Source organism: Vipera berus (assembly GCF_964194415.1).
Source record: "Vipera berus genome assembly, chromosome: 1".
NCBI classification, from domain to species: domain Eukaryota; kingdom Metazoa; phylum Chordata; class Lepidosauria; order Squamata; family Viperidae; genus Vipera; species Vipera berus.
The window spans coordinates 43,233,655-43,254,947 of NC_138202.1; the positions used below are offsets into that span (position 1 = coordinate 43,233,655).

Sequence of the window (21,293 nt, forward strand, 5' to 3'; positions counted from 1 at the left end):
CTGATCAACTGTGAAATAATGTAAACTTTGATATATACAGAAGTTCTTCATCCTGATTTTAAAAAGTGCTTTTGACCCTGTGCTTTCTAATCTGTGGATGAAGTTGTCTGTTTTTTGTGTATGGCTTAGATTTCTATTCAGTTTCATTTTACAATTACCTAAAAGGGTTTCTCCTAAATAATTACCTGTAATTTGGAAAGGGGATCACCTTACATTTATTGAGAATAGAAGCTGCACTGTTCAAAGTGAAGGAATGGTTGGGAGGTACAAATTATGAAAACCTGAAAACAGGAGGAGCTGCTAGCATTGCTTCAAGGAGCAATGGAGATGAACATGCTAAGCTCTGTTCTCTTATTGCCGTCCACATGTAGAAAGTGAATATTTACAATGGATATTTTTTTCTATTTATGGAAATTCTGCTCATGAATGAAAACTGAATCCTCGGCCAAATATTCTGGTAATCCATTTTTCCATAGTAGAGAGGTTCTCCATTTCAGATATTTACTCATTTCTACACATGGAGGAAAAAGAAAAGAGAATTGATTAACATATGAATGGAACAGGACTAACATTTTATGGATTCTTACCTCCAAAGTAAGAACTTCAATCTCATTGGGATTTAGCAACAGAGTTTGCAGTTCAGTATACCAAAGATCACATTTCCAGTTTCTACCACTATTTACCTAGTGTAAGCTGCTTAAATAAATCTGTCCTTGGTACTGCAGTAGTTTAGGCACACTTGGCTTGGCAGCAACAACTATTAAACGTCTTATGCTTACTAAGCCCAAATTTTTGTTATCCTTTGTGAGTGAGTCATTAGTTCATGCATGAAAATATGGTTTGTATTAGAAGCTCAATTAATTTCACTGATGCAGGTTCCTTATTTTATTTACAGAGACTTTTAATCAGTAGTCATGATTTCAGTTAGTATTATGTTCTTTTTTCTGGCCTGGCCTAGTTTTGGCTGTGGCTCTGGTCAATAGATGGATGGATGGATGGATGGATGGATGGATGGATGGATAGATAGATAGATAGATAGATAGATAGATAGATAGATAGATAGATAGATAACACACAAACACAAACATGCATATACATACACGCATGTGTGCGCACACATATACACAAACCCCTGTATAGATGAGTAACATGTATGCGCTTCTTTTGGAGAGAAAATCTCCAGAACTGATTTCAGTGGAAGTTGATAAAACATAGTTGACCATGTAGGGTTTTGGTCTGTATTTGTGAAGTTTTTTTTCCTATCTAATGCTGCTTTTGTTGGAGGATTATCTTAAATTTTGTGTCATCTTTTCAAGTAAATATTGCACATGTTACAACCTTTGCTTACATTTACAGATGAGGAAGCAGAAGCAAGAAGAAGGAACTTTTATTCAGAAGCTGAATCAACCATTGGAAAATTGTCAGAAGGAAGCAACGATGGAGCTTCTCAAAGTGAAGGACAGAGCTATAGATCTAGAAAGAAATGTAAGATGTCAGCTGTGTGTGCTTATTTCCATTTTGGATTACAAACAATTCACATCTTTTAATTCATTATTGGGTTATATTTGGACAGGTCTATGAGCTGATTAAGTGGTGTCTGCCATGCACCTGTGGTTCTGAACACATTCTGTGCTAAACATTTTTATATAACCTTTCCTTTCAGAAGCATATTATAACATATGAATATATTATTCATATGAATAATACCTAAAATTATTTTCCTAATTGCGTTTCACCATTCTAAACAATTAACCTTTCTATTAAGTTGGCGATCAATGAAGTTGCCTAAATAAAAAGGGCAGAGAAGGCCTTTCATGGAATGGTAGCATTTTTCATAATGACTGGGTTTACAAGAACTTTGCAGAGAATGCTGGACCACCTTTATGGTGGCTGTTTGTTCAAGAAGAGAAATGGACTGTCCTGTACAGCCTCGCTCTTAAGTTTACCTGTAACTGCCAGACATACGACAGTTGTGAACGCAGTTGCCAGTAGACCACAGGCATAACCAACAGCCATCCTCTTGTACAGATTGCAGGTGCTGCCATTTGAAAAGCCACCAAATGAGAGATGCTCTCTGGCATAAACGTAACAACAGTTAACTACCTCTTCCCCCCACCAACCTCCCACTTGTGGGATATAGAGCAAAACCTCAGCCATTTCAGATCTTAAGGTATAGTTCAAAGAGAAGCTGGACTGAGGGCAGAGCAGGGGGTTGGACTAGATGACCTCCAAGGTCCCTTCCAACTACTACTACTACTAGTACTTCTTCTTCTTCTTCTTCTTCTTCTTCTTCTTCTTCTTCTTCTTCTTCTTCTTCTCCTTCTCCTTCTCCTTCTCCTTCTCCTTCTCCTTCTCCTTCTCCTTCTCCTTCTCCTTCTCCTTCTCCTTCTCCTTCTTCTTCTTCTTCTTCTTCTTCTTCTTCTTCTTCTTCTTATTATTATTATTATTATTATTATTATTATTATTATTATTATTATTATTATTATTATTATTATTATTACCATAAATCATCTCATATCTTCTAAAGAATGTAGAGATATCAAAAAGACAATTCCTAGCTCACCATAAAAGTGATCCAGTACCCTCTGCAAAGTTCTTGTAAATCCAGTCATCTTGCATAGCAATTTTACAAAAAGGAAAAAAAAAGATAAGAATATAGGCAAGTGAAACAAGTACAGTCTCTGTGGCTGATGGACAGAAGCAGATGGGTTTCTTCTTTGCTGAATTGAACTTCCAGAGATAGCGGTGTGGCATCCCTGTGACTTTTTATTCCTTCACCAGTTATCAGAAGTCTATTTCTCTTTCCTCTATTGCTCTGCTGTCTTAGAACCAGGGCTTTTTTTGTCATAGAACGTTCAGAACGGAGTTCCGGCACCTTTTTTGGATGGAACCTTGTAGGATAGGCAAGGCTGGTTGTATGACATGTGTGAGTTCCGGCACCTTTTTCTTTTACAAAAAAAGCACTGCTTAGAACAGGGGTAGGCAACCTCGGCTCTTTTATGACTCATGGACTTCAACTCCCAGAATTCCTGAGTCAGCATAGCTGACTCAGGAATTCTGGGAGTTGAAGTCCATGAGTCATAAAAGAGCCAAGGTTGCCTACCCCTGGCTTAGAACAATTAGCTGTTATAGCCAAATATTCTTTCCAGGAACAGAAAAAGAAAACAAACCCTGCAAGTTCCTTCTGCCCTGAATGATACAGCAGTTATATATAGCAGTTGATCTCAGACGATGTGAGCATTTTATTCTCTCCTACCTTACCAGTTATATTTTTTTTTCTTCCTTTCAGAATGCAGCCCTGCATACAGGGACACAGCTTCTTAAGGAGCAACTAGCTTGTTTGGAACTGCAGAATGGCTCTCTCAACAGCCAGATCCTGACACTACAGAAGCAAAATGCTTTCCTTCAAGAGCATAACACTGCAATGCAAACACAAACCGCTAAACTCCAGGTCAGAAGAAATCTGTCTGAAAATTTCTAGGTAGTTTGTTTTAGAGGAAGCAGAAAATAACTATTTTCTATCATTAATCCAATATACTTTCAATGTCAGTGTGATGTATCTTCCTTTCCCAACCTGCAAAGCAATAAATCGAGTACCCTACTTTTTGAGAAAATTGGAAATTGTTTGGATTTCATGCGTTAAGACACGTTATTTTGCTTTTTCTAAGGGCAAAAAAAGAAGTAAAAAACAAAAAGAGGAAGGGATGGAAATTGTATTTTAAATTATCTTTCACTAAATGGCGTTTGTGTCTGTTCTGATTAAATTCCATGCAATGTACTTCTAATAGTTGGAAGTAAGTCGGTTGTGGTAAGAAAATTCTTAAAGAGGTAGAGCAGAGAAGAGGTATGGTAGGAAAGACGAGCAATAAACATATGTTTTAATAGACAGCTTCAGAACTGGAACGCTCTTTGTAATAGTAGATTTGTCATTTTCTTTGAGAAACTATAGGTGGAGAATTCTACCCTAAATTCCCAGAGTACATCCTTGATGACCCAGAACACCTTACTCCAGAATCAGCAGCTGGCCAAGGAGAATGAATATGACAATCTGCTGAAGCGGAAAGAGCAGCTCAAAGCAGAATACGAGTCCCTTCTTCAGGATCATGAACACCTTGTGTTGCTGCACGAACGGCAGTCTACAGAATATGAAACACTAATAAAACAGCACAGCAACCTAAAAGCCTTGCACAAAAATCTTGACTTGGAGCACAAAGATCTAGGGGAAAGGTACAGGGTTTTACTTCATAGTAGAGGCTGGTCTCCAACTAATAACAACAGATGGTGGGAAGAAGCTTATCATATGGTGAAATTAAACATCTGAGTTTTATTATCATTACAGCCAGTGATGTTCAGATGATGTCTCTAAAGCAGACGTATCAAACTCGCGACGTCACGTGATGTCGCATGACGCATCGGAACTTTTTTCCCATTGCCGGCAATGGGGTGGGCGTGGTTTCCTCGTGATGCGTCCGGCCTGCGGGCTGCAGTTTGACACCCCTGCTCTAAAGCATTAGTTCTTAAGTACAATAAATATCATTCAGAAACTTACCTTTGGGGCAAAGTTAACAACATAACCATCACCTCCATTCCAAACAACTTGTTTTGAAATGGAGAATAAATATTTTTATAAAGCATCACTACTGTGCCCTCTTTTGTTAAATTGGATTTGTCTGAACATTTCATACAATGTATATCATTTATGTACCCAGATATATTTGGATTATATATGCATAAAGAAAACAAAATTCAATACAGGTATTCCTCGATTTACAAGAGTTCATTTAGTGACCATTCAAAGTTACAACGGCACTGAAGGAAGTGATTTATGACTGTTTTTCATACAACCTTTGTAGCATCCCCATGGTCAGATGATCAGAATTTGGACACATGGCAACTGACTCATAGTTATGATGCTTGTGGTGTCCCAGGGTCATGTGATCTCCTTTTGCAACCTTCTGACAAGCAAAGTCAACGAGGAAGCCAGATTCTCTTAGAAATTGTGTGACTAACTTAACAACTGCAGTGATTCACTTAACAACTGTGGCAAGAAAGGTTGCAAAATAAAGCAAAATTCACTCAACAAATGTTTCACTTAGCAACAGAAATGTTGGGCTCAATTGTGCCTGTAAGCCGAGGACTACCTGCAGTTTATGTTCTGTTGATTTGAATGGGAACAAACGAAAAATGCTTAACTTTGGGTGAAATGGTATGGAAGGAGAAAAGAATAAAAATTATTGTTAAAGAGAAATCTTTTTTAAGCTTTCTGATTGTGGCAACCCAACCATCATATTCATTCAAAATATCTTAATAAAGCATGGGTATTGTCCCCTCTTTTGTTCAGTTGAATTAGTTTGAAAATTTTATAAAGGCTTTATAATGTGTTTTAAGGCAAAATTGTACATATATATATATTTGTTTCACACAGGTACAGCAGTTTAATAGAACACAGAGTCAAACTGGAAGAGATGGAGATGATTTTAAAGACAGAAAAGGATGTTTTACAACAGGAGAAGAGAACAAGCGCAACAGTAACTGCAGAGAACCAGAAGCTTAAAGAAGAACTAGAAAGGTATCTATTTTCAGAAATGATGTTGGCTGATAATGAATATTAATGGGATAATTTGGTTGACCCATATCACTGTTAGGAATGTATATAAAAGACTGCCTATTGAGTATCCATAAAATTTATGTTACAGTGGCTGCACTTGCTTACAACACTGGAGGTTTTTAAGAAGAGATTGGACAGTTATTTGTCTGAAATGGTATAGGGTGTTGGACTAGATGACCTCCAAGGTCCCTTCCAACATCATCATTATTATATCATTATTATCATTATCATCATCATCTGTCTGGGTATGGAGGAGAATGTTACTTTATATTAATTCATTAACTCTGTACTTTTAAAAAGTCTTGAACTCTAGTATAAATCTGCGTTCCCAGTTGTGGGAAAGGGTCTTCTACCAGACAATCCATAGGCTGTGGAATGTTCTCCTAAACACTCCATCCTTTGAAAATGGCAACGCCCATCTTTTTAATCTTCTGTTAGTTGAACTGATCTCGATTTTAATTTTGCATGGATTTTAATTGCATTGGTTCTGTTATGCTTTATCATTTGCATTTTTAATTCCTGAAAGTCACTATGAGCGTATTATAGAAAGGCAGTATCTAAGTTCAACAACAACAAAAACGTACTTTAAAAAAATTATATTTTTAAAAATCTAGATAAATCCATCTTTTACATATTAACACTTGCCCCATACCCCCCTTGCTTTGGCCTCTGGATCTTTCCTCTAGCCACAGATAGAGGAATATTAAATATTGTGGGACTGAAGAAATACAAACAGAATCCTAGTACAGTGAAACATATTTAATTGTATTAAGGGTGCACATTTGCATCAAGTCATTGTCCCTACAAACAGTGGACTAAGTTGATTGTATCCAAAGTAGTCTGTGTTTACAATTTAATTATTTCTGACAATTTATGTCACTGGAATATTGATGCATTTGGGCAATGATTCTATTGCACAACTTTATGTTATTGCAAATTTTACATCAGTTTGTAATTTGATACAAAAGACTAATTTGGTTTTAACAAATTGGGAAATAACAGACACCCCACCCATATAATCTTCTTAAATCAAGGTTTAGTAGAGTATTTGGTTTTAAGTCCTCAAACAACAACAATAGTATTTCTCAATAGGACAACATATAGTGTAATTAGGGAATTTATTCTAATAAAATAAAGAATGTGAAGCCATAACAAGCAACTCTTGCCACAGAATTTTGTCACCCTGTCATATTAAGTTACTTTAATATTAAGAACTATAATAGGATATTAAGAAATTGAAAAAGATATTCAAATATATCTGTCAAATAAATTTAAAAAACAATGGATTAAACCAATGTTTTAGTTCTTGAGTTTACAACAGTTTATACCGTACAGAAGTCCCAGAATTAACAGTACTGTTATGCATTTGAATGGGAGTGTTTTTCTTTTCTATTTGAGGATGAATATCTCACACACCAAACTTAAGGCTGAGTACGAAGGGCTTCATAATCACACTAAGGAGCTGAAAACATCCTTGAATAATTCTCAACTAGAGCTGAACCGTTGGCAAGCTCGTTACGATGAGCTGAAGGAACAGCACCAGACTATGGATATCACCTTAACCAAACTGGACAACCATTGTGAGGTAAATTTTAAGGATTATGAAAATCCAAAAATATTACAGCCTTGGGAAATGTTTCAGCAAATCAACAGACATAGTGTGCATAATCTGTTAGAACTGATTTGCTCTTAAACCCATAGGACAGGATTAGAGTTCATGTTAAATCCTTAAAAAAATTGAATTGTGAGAGAAAGAGATCTTTAAAGCTAGGTGGCAGTTGGGAGAAAAATCTTTGTAACCCTTCCTAGAATTGCTTTTACTTTTTCTAGGCTAGCAAAAGAGGAGAATAAAAATTCAACTCCATACAGATAGTTCTTGACTTACAACCACAATTGGGACTGTAATCTTGGTCACTGAGCAACGTGGTCACGTAGCTTCGTTGCTTCGTGACCGCAATCCCAGAACTTGTAGTTGTGGTCATTAAGTAATCTCACAGGCTCTTAAACAGTTCCAGATAAGGAGTGTGGGGTGTTCAGGGGGCATGAAGGAGACCCTGAGAGGCTCTGCTCTGAAGCTGAAAATGCTCCCTGCTTAACTCCAAGCAGGATTTTCAGCCCCCAAGCAGAGAGACTTTTGTGCATGGTCTGATCCTGGCCTCCCCTGAAGCATCCTGCACTCCTTTCCTTATTATGCTGCCTCCCTACTGTCTGCTTAGATTTCAGCTTCCTCTCATCTCTGAGGGCTAGCTGAAAGAACTGCTTGCTGATAAAATGCAGCTCTGCTGTATGAATGGAAGGGAACTCTTTCAGCAGTTCAAATCTTCAAGATTTGAGCTCTGTTTCTGCACCTCACTAAAGGATTTTAATTCCTCATCCTGGACAGAAAGGAACTCCTTCAGTGGGGTTCAAGAACAGATCTTGTTTCTGCATCCTGACAAAGGAGTTCCACTCTCCTCTGCAGGCTGTTCTTTTAACCAGGCCCCAGAGAGTAGAAAGGTGTCTTTTCAGCAGGTGGCAGCAGCTTGCAAACTTCCCTGTTGGCTTCCCCATTAGTTAATGGGGCAGAGAAGATTGCAGATAGTTTCAGGGTGTTGGCAACTGGTTATAAATATGAACAGGTTGCCATGCACCCAGATCACCATCGCATGACCATATTTATGGTGGTGCAAATTTTGCAACCTTTTCTGAGCTGTTACAGTTCCAAATTGTTGTTAAACAGTTGTAAGTCAAGGACTACCTGTAATGTCCCTTAAAACTCTCTCTGACAACATTTAAAATGGACTATGTCTAATTTTGCTCAGTGCTAATTGTGTATCTTAAGTGCTGGTGGTTGTATTACAACTGGCTGATATTGAAGTTCAAAGAACTGCTCACTGAAAAGAGAGTTTCCATAAATAAGAGTTTTTGCTTTGGTTGCTTCATAACATGTAGACAAATGTGTGCAAAAAACCTCATCCATTGTATGTTTCTTAAATAGCTGCTTGCTCGACTAAAAGGAAACTTGGAAGAAGAGAATCATCATCTCCTCAGTCAAATCCAGCTATTAAGTCATCAGAATCAAATGTTGCTGGAGCAGAACATGGAGAATAAAGAACAATACCACGAGGAACAAAAGCAATATATGTAAGAGAAGGGATCCCTTTGCATACTGATCTTGGCCTATGAGATTAATATTAAGGGGATGAGGAAGCAGGAAAACATTTTAAACTATTTCAAAGAAATAATTGAGGGCAGCCAAAAAGCAATTCATGAAATTTCTCTGCAACTGCAGAATGCTTTTGCTAACCCTAAGCATACAGTTCATTGTGTGCGTTTTAGTATGGTAGTTGGGTATGGAAATGGCTGCAAGTCATTGGACTTGTTAAATGAAAAAAATGGAAGGTTTATCCCTAGTCGCTGTTGTTGACAGCACCAATAATGCATGAAGTGTTCACCTGTATGAGCTTTGATGTATATTTCTGCTAGGGTCCAGTCATATAATGGTGTATCGTATTCTTTGTCTCAACAAGCAATGATACCACCTTCTTTGGCTGCTAGGTGAATGGGTGGGAGAGAGAGGGAGGGAGAGACAGACAGACAGAAGCAATCATATTTATAGGCGTATTTCTTGGACAATATATAATGTAAACATACCTGTATTTAAGTATGTTTAAATTATAAATTAAGTTAGATACAGCCTAAGAAGGATTTTTCATCTTTCTATCAGGGATAATGACTTTTTTTGCCTGGAAAAATATGATAGTTCAATTTTAGCATTGTATTGCTTTCCTTAGCAACGTGAATTTTCTCTTCATTGTTATGTTTTTAACAGTGATAAATTAAATGACTTAAGGAGACACAAAGAAAAATTGGAAGAGAAAATAATGGATCAATACAGGTTTTATGATCCAACTCCAAAAAAGTAAGTTTTATATAGGAAAACATGTCTTATTATCATATCCCAATCAATTTATAAGATACAAACTGTACTTCACATTTTGACTTACTAAGTTGACATGAATAAACCATGTGCTCTTTCTGTAAGTAAAAAAAAGGAGAAGTCTTCACTTAGCTATAGGCTTCTGTTTCAGAATCAGATTATACATAGTAGACAGTACATTAAATCAGTACTGCAACTTATACATCAAATTAAGGCATGATTTCTAAAACCCCAATTTTGGATGTAGCACAATTGCATGTATAAGAATGGTTTCCAATTAGAACTAAATCCTACATTGGATTTATTTTTTAAATACAGAATTAATTTAGACATCAAAGCAGGCTCACACAATTTAGTTAGACATTCTCCTAAAGAGGGGATTAAAAATATTTTTTCAGTAAAATACAAATAAAATCCTTCCAACCAATAACATAGTCAATATTAATTCAGTATATTTCGAGGGGGTATATGGTTTAGTGCAAACTAAAGGAAAATATTTGTAGCTTATGGTTGAAATGAAGGTCCTTGGTGCTCTCTGAGCTTGGTGTTTTTCTTGCAAATGTTTCATTACCCAACTTGGGTATAACATCACTGATGATGTTACCTAATTTGGGTAATGAAACATCTGCAAGAAATCCACCAAGCTCAGAGAGCACTAAGGATCCCTCGTTAGTGCAAGTTAATAAGAATCTAAGTTTGCAGGGACATTGCAGCTTTCCAAATTTGTTCTATTCTACAATAAAACATTTTCTGCTACTGTTAGGTTTTACAACCTAGCCAACATACACATGCACATGCACACACAAAAGATCCAACCTGTTTGTTACATTTCCAACTATCTTTTGAAAATATTTGCTTTAGCAGTCAAGACTGGCATGATATACTAATAATAAAACAGTGAAAAGTTGAATGGAAGAAAAATATGAAATTTACTTCAAATGCTTACTAGAATCTAAAGTCACCCAATTCAATAGAATCCTGGAATAATCAGCTAAAGGGGGAAAATATAAGCTGTAATTAAACTTTGGAATTTGCTGCCACAAAATGTGGTGCTGCCTACCAATTTGGTTGCTTCAAAAAAAGGTTGGACCAATTCAGAGAAGACATAGGAATCAGGGTCTGTTGCCTTGATGGCAATGTGAATGCCTTTGACTGCCATCTGCTGAAAGACTAGTGGGCTTCCTTGTGCAGTTAGCTGACCACTGTGAGAACAGACTGCTGGACTAGATGGATCAAGAGTCCAATGCAGCAGGGCACTGCTTATATTCTTACTTTCCTCAGAACTAGTAAAACGTTTCTTAACTTGTAGGTAGGTTGGGTTATAAGGACTTCTAGTTTTCTACCAAAACGATTTTAAATAGATCTTTTATATGGAACCCCATTCATTTTTATGGCCATAATAAAAAAAGCCCTTTATAAGCAACAGAATTCAGAAATATTCTATTTGTTTTAAGTCATAAATCTTCCTGATTTTCTTGCTGTAGAGCAGTGGTCCCCAACCTTTTCGGCTTTGCAGACTGGCAGGGGGAGAGGGGAACAGGATGGTTTTGCACGCGCCTGCTGCTTGTGCGAATGGAGCTTCGCACGCTTGTCTGCCACTTGTATGGCCCAGTTCCCAACAGGCCACGGACCAGGGTTTGGGGACTCCTGTTGTAGAGAGTGAGAAATTAAGTGAAGTAAATATTGTTTAATATGTAAGAGGAAAAAAATATACAGCTGTCCTGTTAAAAATTTCCAATAACAGGAAAAACCACTGGATAGGAGCTAAAGCCTTGGCTAAATTCATAAAGCCAAAGAAAGAGCCAACAAGAGAACGAGTGAAATCTTCAGCAGATAGTTCTCCATCTCAATTAGAAAGCATGGAGACAGCAGGTTCCCAATCTGCATTACAGCTGCCCAAGCAACAGAAGAGTCTGGAAACTACCTCCAAAGAGTTCAGCTTTGTGGAAGAAAAAGAGCATAAGACGGGAACCATGGTCAAAGGTAGGTGTTGCATTTCATTGGAGAGTGAATTAGCTCTGTAGCAGTTAGCTTTTGCTGACAATTTTTGTTAACCAAGAGTATATTCAGTTTGTAATCCAATTAATAATCACTTCTGTTTGGCACTAATACTCTTTAGACTTTTTAACAAAATTAGGTATCTAGTTGAAAAAGCTAGCTAAATTATCCACCTTATGTAGAGAGAACAGTGGCATATTCTGTTTTCAGAAAGATGGTCAGATCTTGTCTATTTTGTAGAAGAAATTTGAGGAAGTGGGCATTTCATGCTGGAAGTATAGACTTATGGATGGAAACTAATCAAGGAAAGAAGCAACTTAGAACTAAGGAGAAATTTCCTGACAGTTAGAACAATTAATCAGTGGAACGACTTGCCTCCAGAAGTTGTGGATGCTCCAACATTGGAAGTTTTAAGAAAAGATTGAACAACCATTTGTCTGAAATGGTATAGGCCGGGTTTCTGCTTGAGCAGGAGATTGGACTAGAAGACCTCCAACGTCCCTTCCAACTCTGTTGTTCTGTTAAGGTGTTTTACCTTTCCCTTCATCTATTTTTAAATATGGATTATAAATATGGACTAGAGCAGAGTTGTTGACACCAATTTTGTGCATCCATTGGCATGGGGTTCCTTGTTAGCTTCAGATCCAAGCTTGCCACTTTGGAATTAATTCTGAAAATTAAGCAGGTGTTTCTTTCACATGGACAAAGATGTTTGGTTGTTGTTTTTTTGGTTTTTTTGCAATGCAGCCTTATTTTTTTATAAAAAAAGGTAAAGGTTCCCCCGCACATCCGTGCTAGTCGTTTCCGACTCTAGGGGCCAGTGCTCATCTCAGTTTCAAAGCCAAAGAGCCAGCGCTTGTCCGAGGACGTCTCCGTGGTCATGTGGCCGGCATGACTGGACGCCAAAGACGCACGGAACGCTGTTACCTTCCCACCGTAGTGGTCCCTATTTTTCTACTTGCATTTTTACATGCTTTCAAACTGCTAGGTTGGCAGAAGCTGGGACAAGTAACAGGCGCTCACTCTGTTACGCGGCACTCGGGATTCGACCCGCCAAACTGCCGACCTTCTGATCGACAAGCTCAGTGTCCTAACCCACTGAGCCACAAAATGCATTATAATTCTCAGCAACAAACAGGGCTTTTTTTCTGGTAACTTTTGTCTTTAGAACCCTTGGTATACTGAATATTTATTTTTATTATGGCATCATAGATGTACCAAGTTATTTTTGTTGCCATTTTCTTGTTTTGTGTATTATTTTTGCATTCTTTTATGATTGTAGTGCTGCTCCTAGACTTGTATTTTAATGTTCTGTTTATTCCATCAGTCATGTGGAGCTCTTATAACTAAACTATAACTGAAGTATTGCACAATTGTTATATGCCATAATATACATGCTAATTCTGCATATTTTTCAAGTGTTAGTTGCTTTACACTACATAGTATCGGTGCATTCTGTTAATAAGTTAGGTTTCTAATTGCATTGATGAGTGGTTTTTGTTTTTTGTTTTTGTATTATGGGGCTTTTCCACAAGCAGAAGTATTCTCCAGAGTTTGTAGCCTGCATAATTTTTCTGCATTGAAAAGTGTAGTCTGACTTAGTGACAGCAGAGGGAGCAAAGAGAAAGGAAGCAACAATATAGATTCAAATACGAAAAATGTGAAGGATCCTTAATAATATATGATCATTCCTTATGTTTTTGTTACATAATATGTCTCGATAAAGAATTGAGTAGACTTTGTTGGTAATGATGGGTAATAATTGCTTCAATTAAGAACATTTCTGAAATAGACCTATCTCTAATTCTTAACTTAAGCCCCACAAAGCCAGTAAATTATGTTGATTATCCTAACACGTGCCCTTGATCTATAATGATACTGTACAGGTAGTCCTTGACCTATGACCACAGTTGGGACCAGAATCTCGGTCATTGAGTGAAGCAGCCATTAATTGAGATGCCCTTGTGACTGCTTCATTCAACAAACTGCAATCCTGACTCTCCCAGCTGCAGTCGTTAAGCAGACAGAGCGAAACAACTGCCTGTGAAAAGAGGGTGGGCAGCTTCCCTTCATGCTCAGAAGGAAACTCCTGTGCTGGGTTGGAGAAACAAAGCTGAGATCTTTGGGATGCAAGCTTTGTTTCTCCATCCCAGTTCAGAATTTCTCCCTTCCTTGTGCAGAAGAAAACTCTGGCTCTCGGCTAGAGAAACAAAACTGGAATCTTCAGATCTTCACTTTCATAGCCCAGTGCAGAAGTTCCCCTACCCTCCCTTGCCTCCCCCCCCCCAGTGTGCGGAAAGGAACTTTTGCAGCAAGCTGAGAAAAACAAAGCTGGGATCCTAAAGATCCAAGCTTCATTTCTCCACCCCAGAAAGGGTTTTCCACACTCTGTGCAGCCCATTCTTTGTGGGGTACTTCAGGGCTTGGTATTCTCTCCTTTCCTATTTAACATCTACATGAAACTGCTAGGTGACATCATCTGATGGTTCAGAGTGAGGTATCCTCAGTATGCTGATGATATCCAGCTTTATATCTCTCCCCCCCCCAGGTCACCTGACCAATGCCATGGAGAGTATGAAGGCCTGGATGAGCAAAATAGGGTTCAGCTCAACCCAAGCAAGACCAAGTGTCTCTTGGATCTCTGGTTTCAGGAACCTTTCATGGGTTCTGGATGGGGTGGCACTACCTCCCAGACAGACCCGGTGTGCAAAGTGGGTGTCATCCTGGACTTATGGCTCTTGCTCAGAGGGCAGGTAGCGACCATGAATAGGAGGGCCTTTGCACAGCTTCATGTTATGTGTCAGTTGAACCTGTTTCTGGACTGGGGAGGGGACTGCTCATGGTCACTCATGCCCTTCTGTCCTCTAAATTGGATTACTGCAAGTGGCTTTATGTGGGGCTGCCCTTAAAGGGTTTTCAGAAGCTTCAACTGGTGCAAAACAGCAGCATAGGCAGTTCCTGGTGGCAGTTACTGGCAGGAAAAGCATCCCCAGGAACCATCAGCTAGGGAGTGTTGGCTGGTGAGACCCAGAAGGAGAGCCTTTTCTGCCATGCGAGCTGATCTATCATTCCCTCCCCTCTGAGATTAGATTGGTCCTGTCGTTAGTGGCCTTTTGTAAAGCCTTGAAAACTTAACTTTGTGTTTGAGCCTGGGGTCCTGACCATGGGCTCGAGCTGGTCTCCTGGTTATATGGATGATGCCTGGTTGCTATGTGGTTTTATTTTTGTTTTATATTGTGTATTTTGTGTTTTTGTTTTATTGTAAGCTGCCTTGATTTTTATAAAACCCAAGTAAATAAATACGTTTATCTCATATATGAAATTATGATGTACATTTAATCATAAATAGTAGGGCATCCTTTCCTAACAGCGTTGTACTCTGAAGGAACCCTTGAAATACTTTTCGGGCCTCAGGGATCCTCTGCATAAAAATTAATGTAGGTACAGCTAGCACTGCCTAATGTGCAACGTTCAGAAAATGATGTGGAACTGCACTGTTCTAAAGGCTGCTGCTGTAGATAGTTATCTTATCTTATGTAAACTTTATCTGGTTAGTAATAGCTGTAGAAATGCTTAGTCCTTGTTCATGTTAACAGTTTTCTTGGATATTTGAAATTACATTTTAGTTATTTCTGTTACTTTTTTTCCCTCTTTTCTGGGGTCTCTGGGTGATAACACTTAGCAGCTCAACGTAAAAAGATTGGCTTTTTGAGAACCACAATCAAGCCCAAGGAAAAGTCTCCTAAGTCTCCAACGAATAACTCATCTCTCTCTAATCGTCTCCGGTTCTGGTCATCTTCTGACATCCCATCCTCTCCTAATGAATCATTTTCCTTCTCAGAAATAAAAAATTTCTAACCTCTCCTCTTATCATTCATTCCCAATGCATTTCCAGTGTTTTATTTTTAAATAAATGAAATCTGTAGCCCTTCTATACACAGTCGTAGATGCTCAGCGTATAACTGAGACAGAATAAATCCAAGATCAAATCAAGTCAACACGGACAACATTTTCCCATCAGTAAAATGAAGGACCTTATTGCACAGTGTGGAACATTTCTTCAGTGCCATACACTTTAATGGGGCATATGATACTGTGCCTATACTTTTGCAAGTACTATTGGTGATGGTGCACATACTGAGTAAGTGAACTTCTTGTGTGCTACACTAATGCTTTGCAGATTTGCCCATGTGCCTCATGTCCTGTCCAGATGTTAAAATAGATTTTTGTTGCTGTGTCACTGGCAATGCATCCTTTTAATAATATTCTATTCTGCGTTAAAAAATATAACTCCTAACAAATTTTGCAATTTCTCCTATATCCATTGTGCTGCTTGTCTGTGGCCTAATATTATTGCAGGGTCAACATGAAAATACAGAGACATCTGCCATTGATGAAAATAGTTTGATAATAATCTGTCTTGCTTTTTTAAAATGCTAAGCCAACAGTATCTTCCAAACACGCATTAAAGTTGATTTTTGTTCTGATTAGCAAACACCATTATAGTTTGATAGTAAACAGCCATAGTTGCAGCTGTGCTTAGCCAGTTAACATTAAATCGCATAGCAGTGCATCAGAATAAACACTATATTCAACGGACGCTTATGGAATTGAAACTACATGAAATATATTTGTCCTCTGTTGCTTCAGCCATGGTGTGCTTTATTAATTTAGCATGCTACTTTAATAGCATGGAATGGTTTGTGCCTTTTCTTTGCCTTTTTCTGCTGTTTTAGTTGACTTCAAACCTTTATGCTGTTAGACCAATTTTGTGATGAGTAATTTCAGGAGCTTCTACAATGCAGGAAAATTTTTACTTCTTGAGTTGTCTGTAACACTTCTACTTTCATGGAGAACAACCTTGGCCACTTGAAGATGTGTGAAGGTTTTCCATGGTGGCCAGAGAATTCTTGGACTTGAAGTCCACACATCTTCAAGTGGATGAGATTGAGAAACATTGCTCTTGAAATAATTGGAATGTGAATGTCTTCTAATCAGAATTCATTCTTTAAAAATGAATCTTTGTTCATTACTACAGCAAATATATTTAGTGGAGTGGAATGGATTATAGCATTAAAACATGTCAGCAACAGAAATCCCTAAAGGATATGATATGTTGCAAGCATTGAATAGAAATATCGAACAGAGACTCAGAATCCAAATCCTATTCAACTAACTTTCTCTTTTTTTGCAATAAATTCCACTTAATTTGATACAATTTACTTCAAAACAAGTGTGCTTAGGTTTTTAGCCTTGAAATGACTTCAGTTATTCCTCCCCTCCCTAAATCATATGATCCATATATATAGCTCCACATATATAGCACACATGTTCCATCATGTGTGTAAAGTGCTATTCATTCCTCTGTCACTCATTCTTGCTGATCTGAAATTAGGTTACAAAACTGGATAGAAATAGATAATACCTGATCATAAATGAAAAGACTGTAAAATCAGCAGAATTTGATGGCACTGTTTTTCCCTGAGTGTGCATTTCTAAGGTGATGAGTACTTATGCCTCTCTCTCACTTCTTTGAATGTTTCAATGTTTTCCCATTTGACATTAGGGGAGTCAAATCTGAAGAGAGTTTCACACTGTGGAGGCAGCAATGACCACATTGAAAATACAAGAGATCCTGCTATTAAACAATGTTATGTGGACTCAAGTTCCAGGATTTTCTCTGTTCCAACTCCCTATTCAACTTTTACTTCCATCTCTAGACAACCAAACAGACAAAAAGGTAGGTATATAGCATGCCTATCTTCATGGGGATTCTATTTCAGTAAGATACTATTTTTCCTGAGAAATAACATTCAGAACTTTTTTAAAAAAATTAAAAATTTAAAACAGTTACATAGCCACCCAACTTAAAAAAAAACTTGTGGTGGTTTGCAGCCAGTTGCAATAGCAATAAGACTTATATACCACTTCATAGTACTTTACAGCCCTCTCTAAGCGGTTTACGGAGTCAGCTTATTGCCCCCAAACAACCTGGGGGCATTTTACCAACCCCATAGGGATGGAAGGCTGAGTCAATCTTGAGCCGGTGAGACTAACTGCCAAACTGCAGAAGTCAGCAGAAGTAGTATAAAACAATATAAAGGTAAAAGCAGAAAAAGCTGACATCATAGTCACACTTCGCTGATGTATGGACATTCTTGTCCCACCCTGACCTTGCCCTATCCCAACACTTGGCCAAAGAGCCAGGTTTTAAGTGCTGCCTGGAAGGATGAAAGGGTGGAGATCTGTTGGACATCAAGAGGGGAGAGTGTCCCATAGGACAGGGCTGCAATGGAAGAGGCATGCTTCTGAAGATCCACAGATGATAATGTTTAAAGGAAGGGAATCTACCTACTTTATCTGCTTTGGTGAGACAGACAGACGTCCTTGAAGACAGGCGATCCTGCGGATAATGACTGTCATTATACTAGCCAACTGAATATATCACATACTAAAGCCCAAACATCACTTTAAAAAAATGTTATATCTTTCAGGCCATAATTCAGATGGTGACCTGTATGAAAATTCCTCTGCAGCAGAGCTTTCCAATAAGCAGCACAGTAAGTTAAAACTGGTTTCTTTCTCTTTGCCTTTGATTATGATCCTGGTGTTGGATGAGAGTGATCCTCAAATATGCAGGGTTATTTTCACAGAAGAAGATGGCTACAATAGGGTGAATGAAGTCGAAAAGTCCTATTTTAAAGAGAAGTTTTATCCCCAGTTCTTGGGCTTCAAAATAACATAACTTCAGAAGAAATACAGATTCCTTTGCTGCTACCGAAGAAGTTTCTTGGAAGATAAGCAGTTGTTTTATACTGAGTCCCTCTACCCTTTGCTGTCAATACTGACAGGTAGCAGTTTTCAGACAGGGATTTTGTTGCTCCCCAACTTGGAAAGACTTGCCTGCAAAGCATTTGCTCTACTGTTGATCCATGTTCTTCAGTAAGTTGATTTTAGAGGGTGATTATTCCAGTGAAGAAACACCACCGCCTTGAGACTCCTCTCCATCTCTGATTTCTGTTCTTTCTTCTTGTGTGTATGTCTCTGTGTTTAATTTTCTGCAGTGTCTGGATCAGATAGCTTAGAGAACAGTGAAAATGCATCCACTAACAGCTCCCCTTTAAACCTGAAAGGTATGATATTTTCGCTATAATATTCATTTACTACTGTCCCTTAATTATTGGATGGGAATATGCATCAATTAAATCTTTTATCTTTGGGGCAAGGCTTGCATTTTTTGTATATATGACTTAGGGAGCCCCAGCCCTTTTATAAGGATGTGTCAGATATTTTTAATAGAATAAATGAAGGTGATTTTGATATCTTTGAATTTCTTGATACAGGATCTTATGACTATATTCGTGACAGATCAGAAAGCTTTAGCAGTGAAGACATGATGATGATGAAAAACATGCCTAGCACATCTAGAGATGGTCTATTTTGTTCCACCTCTTCTGCAGTTGTGGCTTCAAACACTAAACAGAGTTCCTCATTTAATAAGAATGGAACATTATTATATGATATGTCTCAGAAAAGCAATCATATACAGAAGCAATCTGTTAAGCACCGATCTGCCTCTCCGGGTAATGAGATGGTAACCTTAGAAGAATTCCTTGAAGAAAGCAACAGACTATCTCCAAAGAAAGTAAGTAAATTATGTAGAAAATACATTGTTGTCTGTATGGGAATAGAAGATCATCAAAGAGAGATGCTAAATTGCATATTTTGGGACCCTGGTTGTTAGTGGAACTTGCAGGTTTATCCAACAGTCAGACCTAGTTATCCCACAGGCTGAATAAACTTTTGTGTTCCACTAATAAGACTCGCTTTCTCTCTCTCTCTCTCTCTCTCTCTCTCTCTCTCTCTCTCTCTCTCTCTCTCTCTCTCTCTCTCTCTCTCTCTGTGTGTGTGTGTGTGTGTGTGTTTCATAGGTTCTGTTGATAAAAATTCATGGACATTATTGTTAATTGGAATGATAAATTAGAAAGCAGAATAGAGATAAAACTGAAGCGTGTAAGTTATTAGACTATTATGGGTTTATTTGCAATGTTTGACACGTTACGACTGCAGTATACCTTTCAAATGGACATAACAAAGACTAAACTGCCAATACAGGCAAAGCTCTGACCTTTATTGTATTTAGTACAAAAAAGCACTCCATTGTTTGCTTGCTTGTTTTGTGAGGGGAAGACAAAAGTAAGATGGGATGCAAATTTGAAGGCTAGAGTTTTAAAGCAATTTTATTAGTTTTTCTCCTAGTAAATAGATGTTGTGACATGCCCTCCATGGCAGGATGTTTTTGAGAAATGTCCATCTTCAAAAAGAATACCCACTCCTTAATTAGGGTGAAATGTATTTATTTCTTATGTATTTGTAGGGGTGTGGGTCTGTACATATGTTGTGTATAGTATGTTTAGGTGTGTGTCATGTATGTGTTTCACTTTGAGAGTGGGCAACTAAATTTCATTTTTGTTGTGTGTTGTTGTGCCCACAGTAAAAAAATGACAATAAAGGTTATCTTATGTCTGATAGCCCTTTAAAGAAAACAACCTCTATTTCTTGTTCTCATTGTTTCCATTAGGTTGTAATCCTTATAAGGAATCCACTTCTATGTATAATTAAAATGAACTTGCATTTATATTAAGATTGCAATCCCATTGTCACTCTAGACAAACTCAGATGCACTGTCAGACATTAATCTCAATATGATTAGCAGGCAACTCAGTTCTGAAGCCCAATTTTTATGTAAGCTTATCTTATATTAATATATAACATTTTAGAACCAGCAGCCTTATGAATTCACTAACCTTTCTGCTGCCTTGCATTTTGAGAGATGTAGCCTAAGATTGTTTACTAGAAGGGCAATTCAGAAATAAACCTCTGGTTATCAATGACAAACACTCTCAGATACAGAATTTTTATTATACACATTAGAAAACTACAACATTACATTACTTTTTGACATAATCGCCATTCAAATTGAGGCACTTGTCATAACGTCTTACAAGGTTTGAAATTCCTCAGTAGTAGTCGCTCGGTGCCAAATCTGGGCTATGGAGGGGTGGTGGTGATCAAAACATCCCAACGGAACTGTGTTAAACATTCTTGGGTGTGTCTAGTCGTGTGCGGGTGAGCATTATCGTGGACCAATACTACACCGGAAATCAGCATACCCTGATGCTTGTTATGGATGGCTCGTCTTGAGTTTTTGTAACTTTTCACATTAGATTTCTGAATTGATGGTCGAACCATGCTCCATGAAGTTCAATAGCAGTACTCCTTTGGCATCTTCACATTTGGTGGGATTTTCTATGACACCATTCCCAGTGTGGTGTTGATTCACGATAATGCTTGCCTGCACACCGCTAGACGCACCCAAGAACTTTTGAAGCAGTTCTGTTGGGATGTTTTTGTTGTTGTTTTTTAAAGAAAATTTTATTGATTTACATTTAATTATTTGAAAAGCAATGTGGCGGCTGAGTTGGTCAATAATTCAGTAACATACAAATATCTTCAGTACAGATCTCAAACTATTACATTAAATATTTCTTCTCTTTTCCCCTTGGTATTTACTGTCTTCATATTTAAATTAATACAATTCTTATTATATCGATGAAATAAAAAATAACTTTCTTACATTTGTCAATAATTTTTGGTTTATACATATCCTAGTTGTTTTAACATCCAATCTTTTTAGACAGTCAATGTCCTGTTTAATTTTCCCAATTTTTAGTTTCCCATTAATATTTGAATTTAATGTTTAATATT

At 37.7% G+C, this 21,293-nt stretch overlaps 1 protein-coding gene across 3 annotated transcripts in view; it reads left to right on the forward strand.

The window, feature by feature from the left end:
* Positions 1–21,293, forward strand: part of CCDC88C (coiled-coil domain containing 88C) — a 110,839-nt gene that overhangs the window by 82,041 nt on the left and 7,505 nt on the right. For all 3 annotated transcript variants that reach the window (XM_081331167.1, XM_081331168.1, XM_081331169.1), the window contains 12 exons: positions 1,357–1,485; positions 3,290–3,451; positions 3,950–4,227; positions 5,426–5,569; positions 7,007–7,193; positions 8,586–8,731; positions 9,420–9,509; positions 11,272–11,510; positions 17,092–17,265; positions 18,020–18,085; positions 18,590–18,658; positions 18,869–19,170. In XM_081331167.1, coding sequence (XP_081187293.1) covers positions 1,357–1,485; positions 3,290–3,451; positions 3,950–4,227; positions 5,426–5,569; positions 7,007–7,193; positions 8,586–8,731; positions 9,420–9,509; positions 11,272–11,510; positions 17,092–17,265; positions 18,020–18,085; positions 18,590–18,658; positions 18,869–19,170 — 1,986 coding nt within the window. The remainder of the gene's footprint in view (positions 1–1,356; positions 1,486–3,289; positions 3,452–3,949; positions 4,228–5,425; positions 5,570–7,006; positions 7,194–8,585; positions 8,732–9,419; positions 9,510–11,271; positions 11,511–17,091; positions 17,266–18,019; positions 18,086–18,589; positions 18,659–18,868; positions 19,171–21,293) is intronic.